The following is a 10204-nucleotide window of genomic DNA, read 5'->3' on the forward strand; positions in this document are numbered from 1 at the left end:
ACTGCATATACATCAGACACCAAGCATGTCTGATCGCCACAGAGGTCTGCTCCCGAGGATTCCTGGCATCGTCAGCGAGGGGATTTGTGGAGGAAACATAGCTCCCGAGAACCAGAGAGCATTGTGCTAGATGTGGAGTACACATGAGGAGGCAGCTGGAAGTCAGAAGCAGAAGGGCCAGCGGATTCAACCATTAAAGGTTGTGTTTCACTAGACCGCTGCTTTTGAGCAAGGTAGCTCACCAGGTGAATAAGGAGATCAACAAGAGAACACAACCGAGCGTTAACTACAAGTTTTAATGTCATGTTAAACAAATTCAATATATACTTTTAAATATGTAGATATGCACCATGATGTAAATGAAGGGCTGTCATGAATAAATGTGACATTGGGGATGCTTTGGCTTTAACCCTCATGTTGTCCTCGGGTCAAATTCACATATGAATGTTCTTTTTAATTACCCAAAATAACATGATTGATTCCACACAACGCTCTTTGGCAAGTACAAACCTCTACTTTCATTAATTTTGGGGTGTCTTATTCAATTTTATAGCATTTGGAAAAAAAAAAATTGAAGTGTTTTTCGTAATAGTATTGAGTAAAAGTTGAGATATTCCAGTCGGTGATCATCCATCAAAAAACATTCCTTTAATTTTAGACGAAATAATTCCTAATTTCTGCTTTTCTAACTCAAACATAAGATATCATTTCCTATAAATGAGGTTTATTGACCATGAATTTCAAAAATAACTGTAAAACTAAAGTTAATAATATAGTGTTACATAGTGTTGACATCATAAAACGTGACAAACATTGAAAAAAAGCGTCAACAAAATTGTTGATGTTGATGTTCAATTTTGACGGGAAGACAACACCAGGGTTAAAGCAAGCCTGCACATCACCAGGCCAAAATGTCCTTCTCCATTTGTCCCTTCTTATTATTCTGAGAGCAGTATTACATACAATATCCCTGCAAATTCAAGGCTGACAAGTAAAAATATGATTGCCAATGCTGGATTGATCCAGGGAATAGAATCAAAAAGGCTACAATAAATACAATCTGGTATCAATATTCCATTCATTATCAGTGAAACCTGCTGAATCAGCAAAGACGGATCTTGATGCCGTATCCTTGTAAAAGGACATTTATAAATTCTCCTTGTAACTCAAGACCAGTGAACATCACAAAGCTTCAGCTCCACTTCAGGCCCTTAATCAAGTCTTTTATAAAAGGTGCATGACTTCACAATTCACTCTTGTCCTCTTTTTCAACACATCCAGGTCGCGTTGTCTGTACAACGCTGTTTCCTCTCAGGAGAGGTGAAACAGGCTGTGGCCGACCTGTGAGGCGTACACGGCCAGATGTGCAGCGGGGAAAATGGGGCTGCGGCCGTATGAGCAGCCCAGTCCGTAAAGGGCTGCTGATCCAGCCTGCAGGTTAACACTAAGGGGAAAACCTAAGGACGGGAAGCCCGGGTGGAATACAGCTTTGGGCCCAATGCCGGCGGCTATTTTGACTTTTTCCACCTCGGCCTCCTGAAGCCTCTTGGCTTTAGCTCGCCGGTTCTGGAACCAGATCTTGACCTGGGTCTCGGACAGCGACAGGGAGGAGGAGAACTCGGCCCGCTCGGAGATGGACAGGTACTGCTTCTGACGAAACTTTCTCTCCAGGGCCAGGAGCTGCGTGCTGGTGAAGGGGGTGCGAGGCTTGCGGTTGGTTTTGTGCTTCCTCAAGGAGCACACTGCTGGACTGAGCTGCCCTAGAGGACATGGGGGAGATGTGAGGCTGACATTTGGCGGACTTAGATGGACAGTGAAACTATGGTATACTATTTCATTGATTTAATATCCAACAGCCATAAAATGAGTTGATTGACTGAAAATGACTTGACAATTTTGATAAAAGGACCAAAGAATGTATCAGGGAGAAGTGCAAAAACTTTCTGTTTGAGTTTGTTTGATGCCATTTTCCATTAGATGTCACTGCAAACTGATTAACTTTTGGGTTTTGGACAGTTATCACCTCATCTTATTAACCTCTGAGGAATTGTGATGGCCATTTGTCATTATTTTCTAAATTATTATTTAGACTCACTGATAAATTAATCAATTTAATGAAATTATTGTCAAGTGCAGCCCTAAGCAGACAAAAACCAAAAGTGAGAGAAAATATTTAGAATTACACTTATTTATAAATACTAGAATTTATGAAAAAAAAACATTTACTATTCTGTCTTTCATAAGCAGATTCCTTTAATTACAGACTGATCCTGTATATTGATCCATTTAGTAGGCTTATCTCTCCATAAATGTATCAGTTAGGAAGTTTTCATAGCTAAAACATGCCAGACTGGAGTCTTTCTTGGGTTATTTAAGGCACCAAAAGACGATTAAACGTTAAAGGATTATATAGGCTAAGCCATTATTTAACAGCAAATCCGTATTAATACATCTTTCCAGACATTGCCCCGGGTCACTTACGGGGTGGTGTTGACATCCAGGAAGCACGGTCCCCTCCTTCCAAAGGCTCTGATTTGACAGATACTAATTGTTGGGAAAGCACATCCGGCCTGTGCGGCCGTTCATCGGGCAAAGAGGATTTCCCATCTGGCGTGTCCGTCGCATTCAGCGGCCTCCTGTCCGACATGAGCGCGTCCACGCTAAAGGGCAGGCAGGACACCTGCGCCGCGCGCTTCTCCGGCCGCGGCGCGTCTGCCTCCTCGTCTGTTGAAAACTCGTCTCTACAGTCTCCAGGGGAATGCATCCTTTCCTTCTTCTTCCTCTTTCAGGGCCGGGATCGATTTCTAATTCCAATCCAGAAATCGCATACCCTTTTTGTCACGGAGTGCAAACACGCAGCGTCCACACGACAAATCCGGAGTTAAGTAGTTTCAAAGTTGTGTTGGGGAAAAAAAAAAAAAAAACTTTGGGAGGCTGTCGGGAAGTTCAGTCTGATCCCGGGGTTGGGGGAAGGCTTGTGATTGGACGACGTGCTTGGGTCTCTGGACGGGATCCCTGTGGTGCCACACCCCCCCTACTAGACAGCAGGTCAGCTGCACATCAGCCTCATTTAGCAGTAATTATGCAGGGAGAAGACTGTTTCCCTGTTCACAAAAGCTCTCACAGCTTTAATCATAATTACTAACAGCGCCATGCCGTACTTTATTCACTCTGCACACGCTTAGCTGACATCGAACGCACAAGAAAATAGTCCTGCTTGATGTCCTGAATTAATGCACATGGATTTTGCATGAGACTGAGGCCTGGTATTTTGTGGAGGAAACCCTACTAACATAAGTAAATCAATCCCCTGTCTACTTCATCCTGCAATTAGGCTGGCGGATTGTCCTGGCTGTCTCTCCGAGGATCCGCCGCACCGGGATGAAAAGCATCAGTGTGACATCTGAAGAGCTGTATTTCCACCTAACAAAAGCTGACGGAGCTCCTAATTCAAGCCCTAACATGCAGGACCTGACACACCATTGTGAGAGTAATCACAATGGTAATCAATAAGAATCACGGTGCTTCAAAATTTCAAATAACACTTTACCGAAACCACACACTTAAATGGGAGAGTCAGTTGGGAGATGGATTATGGTTTTGGGCAGGCTTTAAAATGACTGTCATTACATTGTTATTATTAACACCTTGTAATTAGGCCTCGCGAATCCGGTTCTTTTGAGCAGGATTTAACGGTAATGATGGAAAATTGCTACCTTCCTGAGGTGTGTGGCGCCCGCTGCGATTAGTCCCAGTCTCTGCTCTGACGGAGGAGACAGAGGCGTCTCGGGCCTGTTTGAAGCTCGTACCTGTAGGGCTCCGGAGTATTACGAAATACCATGAGAAGTACAACATCAGCTCTAAACATGGCCCTCCAACCACTCACGGATGGCAGAAGACAACGCAGCGTTCTGAAAACCAGCCTGAACGGGCATGGATGTTGAAACTGACATGAACAGCAGAAAGTTTGTCATTGTGAGCGATATTTGGTGTTCATTGAACCAAGGAAGAACACGCACAGCAGCTGATGCAAAATGAATGTGCTCATTGCATGTTGTGTCCAGTTTCTATCTTTACCCTCATCATGTCTCTCTCCGTGTCTATAATATGAGTTACTCTTATATGCCCACAAATTCGAAGGCCACCTGTGACGTGACTGGGGTGTGCTGTCCAGCGCTCTGTAATCAGAGAGGCTGCGTGTCCTCTGTAATCAGCAGGATTACAGTAGCATCAGGGGCTCCACTCCCCCAATGCCACAACATCATTAGTCTCCATATGAGACAGAGTGCTCACACAGCAGGAGATCACTCTGCTGTAAACACATGCAAATCAATGCATGTGGCATTTCAGTGTGCTTCCTAGAAGGCTAAAAAAACATCACTCGCTGATCATGTCCTCTTTAGCATTGTTTTTAATCTGTGATTAGCCAAGATTTTAATAAAACTGTAGCATTGCATTTCACCTCTTAATCATTCCTGGGACACGATAGGAAATAATACAAGAAAAACTCAAATAGTCCTTAGCTTAAAGGAATGAGTGTAATAATTCCAACTCTATTTCATCAAGTTGAAGCATTTAGAGCAGGAAGTACCCTCCTGTGAATGCTCTGAGGATCTACGCAGAGAAGGGTGTCAGACGGATGACCGGTTGATCCAGTTACTCGCCAAGAGGAAGATTAAAAAGGATCACAGAAGCAGTAATATCAATAGTTTAAGTAGTGATAGTTAATTAGTTTTAATTTTATTTCTGTGTCATGCCATTTGGCCTATCCAACATGGGATTACAAGACACCCCAAACTTGTTTAGCAGATCCAGTCGTATATACACATCATTAGGAGAAACAAGTTGTGTTAATCGAGTAGTGTGGATTTCACCGGGAAACAGAAGATAAACAGCGGTATGGATTTACACATCTACTGCAGTCGGATTCACTGTGTTCACTTGGAAGGAATCACTGCACATGGGTAGGCACTTGTTATGACATGTTGAGCATGTTTAGAGGCTAAAAACATGATTAAAACTTGCCCTGTTTAAGCCTGTTGGGTGCAAAATCTAGCAGGAGGATAACACGGTGTAGACAGCACCGATTGTTTTCATTTGTCTCGCTACTGACAGCACTCCAAATTAAAAAAAAAAAAAAAAAAGCTAACTGTTAAATTCTGCTTTTATCTTTCGGTCTTTCCTCCAGTAACCAGGAACAAATCGCTCGCTGCTGTCCACTGGTCACTGTGATTTTCTTGCAGGGTTTGCCTCCACAGACACACAGGGGAAGCTACTGACCATCCAAGCAGAGGTGACAGAGTCCGAGTCTCCGTATGGGGCAGAGAGGCTGCAGCAGACCGGAGAGCAACCGTCCTCAGCTCACATCGATCGGCCCATTGATTCGTGCTGCTAGTAACAGTGTGGAGTACCCATAAATGTACGGACATGGCTCAAATGGCTACAGTTTGCAACAGTAAAATCTTTGTTGTTGTAAGGTGTTTTTTTTGGTTTTTTTACAAGGATCCATGCACACCTAAGAGGCTACATCAGGAAGAAAAAGGCTCATTTTAGAACCCTTTTATCTGTTTGCTATTCATTTTACAGGATGCAGACAATCACAAACCATGCGTTAAATACAAAATACTTAGTCTTTAATGAAATATACTATAAACTTGCACGCAATTTTATCAAGTGAGTTTTGCGACTACTTTCGTCATGTCGTTGTTTCCAGGACATGCTTCATCATGTTCAAAGCGATTTTTTTTTTTTTTTGCAACACACAGCAGCCCACAGACTGTTTCACTGTTGCCGTTGTGGGCCAATCAAGACTGAATCAGTATCTCATCTGAAGACAGTTAAAACAAACAACCCAAAAAAAGATAACTGATGTGTAATGTCTTTTTAAGTATGTGGTAGGAAGGAGTACAGCTAAAGTAAAATAAGCTCTTAAGATGTTTTCCAAAAAGAAAGAGGAGTTTATTTGGGGTGGATTTTGGCCTGCATGGATTCAGAGGAGTCCTGTGTTAAAAAGCTGACGCCCACCACTCCCACAACTGTTTATTTACTGAAGAATGGTGGTTACAGTGTCCTTTCTTTAACTGCAGCTCGTTCTACATATTAGAACAAGTATATGACTCTACCTCTCTACTTTGCAACACATTTTCAACATCCTAACAGCATGGCTCCAGAGTGCGACCGATGGGATTTAAAGACATTGCCATACAAAGGATATATATATATATATAAAGAAAAGTATTGTAAAGTGCCCATATTATGATACTTTTCTGGTTCATAACTATATTATAAGGTTGTACAAGAATAGGTTTACATGGTTTAATTTTCAGAAAACAACATATTTTCCTGTACCGCACATTGCTGCAGATCCTGTTTTCACCCTGTGTTTGGGTCTCTGTTTTAGCTACAGAGTGAGACATCTCACTTGTTTTAGCAACAGAGTGAGACATCTCACTTCTATATTATCTTTGTTGGGAGTTGCACATGTGCAGTAGCTAGGTAAGATCACTTCAGCTAGATAGAAACTCTTTCTCCAACTTTGGTCAGTAGAAGGCAGGATTAGCTGGGAGACTTACCTGCAGAACAGGGACAGGAAGTTGTTCTTGGAGATTATGGTGAAGTAGTGTTTGCTGTAGTAGTGTTTTGCCATTGATAACGAGCTAGCACGCCAGCGTTAGCATGTAATATGGTTAGCCACCTCGTCTCGGCTAGTGACGTAGAAAGCCGCGCAGAGACATTCAGAGACCAGTATCTCACTCAGAAAAACATGGGTAGTTTTTTTTCCCAAGTTTGTATGTGTGTGGAAGCACCAGAGACACAAAATAACAGCCCAAATCCCAGAAAAAGTAATTTTTTCATAATCTGGGCACTTGAACCTAAGTAAAGCGCTGTAACGCTTTCTATAGTGCAATAGAAGGATAAGATCTGAGTGGCAGTTGCTGGTTGTATTTAGCTACAGGATGCTTAGTCGCCACTAGGTGACTGCGAGCCGGGTCCAGGCCCCCCGAGATGACGGTCCTTTCTGGGGCCATTGTAGGGAAAAAGTGAGTGTCATGCGGCAATGACGAAGTTTAGGAAAACAATTTTTGTGAAAACACTCCCGAGGAACAAACAAGCGTTTCATGGGTGAGAGTAATTTTTTTTTTTTGTCGCAAAAAAACCTCTGCTCTCTGGCTTAAAGGTGCTGTGTTTTATGTTGACACCACATTGTGCCATTTCATTTTGAGATTATTTCCCATTGAATACTGAAGATGAAGGGGGATTTAATTCTTGCAGGTTTTGTTGTGCATCCTCCTACGTAGTAGAGATTACTGTGAGAGAGCATGTGTAATGCTTAAGCATGGAATGACTACAAAATAAAAACCTCAGAGGACAAAAATTGTCAAAAACTTGTGTGTGACAAATTAAAAACAAACTGATTTAAATGTATGTTTGTTAAAATCACGCATGGAAATGTACATAAGAAAAAGAAAAAAAAAATCAATAATCGGTTTAAAATTGAATTGTTGGCCAAGAGCCATGTTATATATATAAAAACATGGCTCTCAAGTACAAATAATGCAGAAGACATTAGGTCTTTAATTTATTTAAAAGCAATTTGCAAGGACAAATAGCTTTAATCTCAGAGGGTAATTATCTCCTGTGATGCTGAAAATAGTCAAATGTGTTTTCTCATTATTTCTTCTTCGGGCCCGTCAGTCAGTGCAATCATCACGACATGGTTAGTTGATGGATCTTTCAGCGCTTCGTTGTGTTTCCACAGAAATTAAACTAATCCTCTGACTGACGAAAAGCACTGCAGCTACGGTAAATCCCCATCTCACCACAAATTACAGTTATGCAAATGTACATGTGGTGTAGTGTCTCCATGTCTGGTAGCATGCCAAAAGTTTTCACGTTGACATGCATTCACTGTAAAAAGCTAACCACAAACAACTGTTCAGTGATGTGATCTCACAAATGTATCACTCAAAACAACTTCCTGTAAATGAGCTACAGCTTCATAAAGTCACACTTCAAAGCACATTACCAGTTGGGACATTCTAGTTGTCACGAGATTAAGATCACAAGGGATAGAAATATCACAAACGCAGCGACTTCATGTCAGTGAACTCTTTCTCTTACATATTCAAGTATGTAGCCATTCGTAGAGTTTATGGGCCATGCTGCTTAAATCCAACCCAACTTTAGATTATTGAACATTGGTAGCCATACAAGGAATTAGTATGCTAAAACATGGAGACAGAAAGTAAAGTACATAAAGTAAACCAAGTCCTCAGCTTGCTTTACACTTGAAAGCCACTTTATATTCAGTCTCTAACCCCTGTACACGCAAAAACAAGCCCCATCTGCAGAGTGAGAGTGGCGCCTTCCACATGGCTGCGCTGGCTCCTCCAGGCTGAGTGATGACACCGTAGTGTAGCTAAACCAGGTCATCCACCGGTGAAATATCACCTTTCCAAAACCACCTTGCCCTCATTTGTCATGGCCTCCGAAGATGATTTTACAAATGACAGAAAATATTCACAAAATATTCACAATTGGTTTAAATTAAAATATCAATCCAATAATGACTATAAAGGTGAATCTGTGCTGTGCCTTAGAGCTGGGCAATATATTGATATTATATCGATGTTATGATACGAGACTAGATTTTGTCAAAGATTTTGGATATCGTAATATTGTAATATGGTGAAAAGTGTAGTCTTTTCCTGGTTTTGAAGGCAGCATTACAGTAAAAGGATGTCATTTTCTGAACTTTCCAGACTGTTATAACTGTTCTATTATTTGTCTTTACCCACTTAGTCATTATATCCACATTACTGATGATTGTTTATCAAAAATCCCATTGTGTAATTATTTTGTGAAAGCAACAGTAGTCAACACTACAATATCCTTGCGGTATCGATATCAAGGTTATTGGTCAAAAATATTGTGATAATTGATTTTCTCCGTATCGCCCAGCCTTACTGTGCCCTGATAGGAAAAATATTACCTATATGGTCTATTCACTGCTAAGACTTTAGAACCATTTTCATGATTTACAACCAGACAACCAGTATCTTTTTTTTTTTAATGGTGCATACAATACTAACCTTCACTAAGCTACATTAAAATATGTAAATTCCTGTTCACATTTCTTTAATTATCATACAATAATTTGGTGGACCGCCTGCAGTAACTCTGAGGACCCCTATAGGTCCCGGGCCCCTGTTGAAGAACACTGGTTTAGATGACAGTCATTCAAAGAAAGAGCAGTTTGTAAATGAACCCAAGTATTTATTGTGTTTGTAATTTAAAAAAAGAAAAACATTATCAACTTCATCTAATTGCCTACATATTCACATTGATTGAAAAAAGTTTAAAGAAAGCATGAACTACTTCTTTTTAATTGTGTGATCCATCATTGCGCCGTATTTGTTGAACATGGTTTATATTTAGGTTGGAGGACAGCCTGGTCGGGTAATACGTCTTCTGTTTCTCTGCAGTTGCCTAAAAGAGTCACATTCGTTTCACATTTTACAGTAGTTGGTTCTTAGCTTGCAATGGAATGCTGCCTGTTGACTCAATTAAGGCAGAAGAAACTGTGAGTTGTTTTCAATTTTATGAACTCTGTCTGGCAAAGAACATTAATAAATGCTCTTAAGGAGTTGGTATAAAAACAGTTTTTATAGGTATAAAAACACAGGAGGCACTATATTCACATTGTGGTTTAACATTAAATTAAACATTAAATGCCATGGTGATAATTTGTCTCAATATTCCTTTAATTCTTTCAGGGATGCATTCTTTTATATTTATGATGTGGTTGCTTCTCCTTACTTGTTAGAGTAGGGTTAACAAAATAGGCAAAAATGAGAAAATGCAACAGTATCTTATGTTAAACATTCAATAGGAAAGGTGTGCATTTCAAGCTCCCATGACAATTTTACTTGATGAGTTTTTTTAGCATTAATATGCGTACCCCTAGCCTGCCTATGGTCCCCCAGTGGATAGAAATGGGGATAGGTGTAAACCGAGCCCTCTGCCTTGGAGATAATGAAAGCTCAGATGGGCTGATCTGGAATTTTGCCCCTTATGACCTCATAAGGGCCCTCTTTTCTCTGCATGCCAGCACGCTAAACTAAGAAAGTGTACTAGCTAAACATTGGCATATTTGTATTGTCATTGTGAGCGTGCTGTGTTTAAGTACAACCCCACAGTGGTG

The 10204-nt window shown here is 40.9% G+C and overlaps 1 protein-coding gene and 1 long non-coding RNA gene across 2 annotated transcripts; one reads left to right on the forward strand and one right to left on the reverse strand.

Annotated features, from left to right (window-relative positions):
• Nucleotides 1-288: 288 nt before the first annotated feature.
• On the reverse strand, nt 289-3749 carry LOC116696644 (homeobox protein MSX-2). The gene is made up of 2 exons (XM_032527749.1): nt 2482-3749; nt 289-1760 (listed from the first exon to the last, which is right to left on the reverse strand). Exons 1-2 carry the CDS (start codon nt 2762-2764, stop codon nt 1312-1314), a joined length of 732 nt encoding a protein of 243 aa, XP_032383640.1. The 5' UTR covers nt 2765-3749; the 3' UTR covers nt 289-1311.
• A 4846-nt stretch (nt 3750-8595) lies between these two features.
• On the forward strand, nt 8596-9698 carry LOC116696656 (uncharacterized). The gene is made up of 3 exons (XR_004333793.1): nt 8596-8968; nt 9523-9524; nt 9686-9698. It is a non-coding gene; the product is annotated as an uncharacterized LOC116696656 (long non-coding RNA).
• Nucleotides 9699-10204: the final 506 nt, after the last annotated feature.

Source organism: Etheostoma spectabile, chromosome 10, assembly GCF_008692095.1.
Source record: "Etheostoma spectabile isolate EspeVRDwgs_2016 chromosome 10, UIUC_Espe_1.0, whole genome shotgun sequence".
NCBI lineage: Eukaryota > Metazoa > Chordata > Actinopteri > Perciformes > Percidae > Etheostoma > Etheostoma spectabile.

Excerpts from the sequence above, each read along its gene's own strand:
- LOC116696644 (XM_032527749.1), bottom strand. The coding sequence starts at position 2,764 with ATGCATTCCCCTGGAGACTGTAGAGACGAGTTTTCAACAGACGAGGAG. Across the intron at positions 1,761-2,481 it reads CTGGATGTCAACACCACCCC|GGCAGCTCAGTCCAGCAGTG; the intron begins GTAAGTGACCCG and ends CATGTCCTCTAG.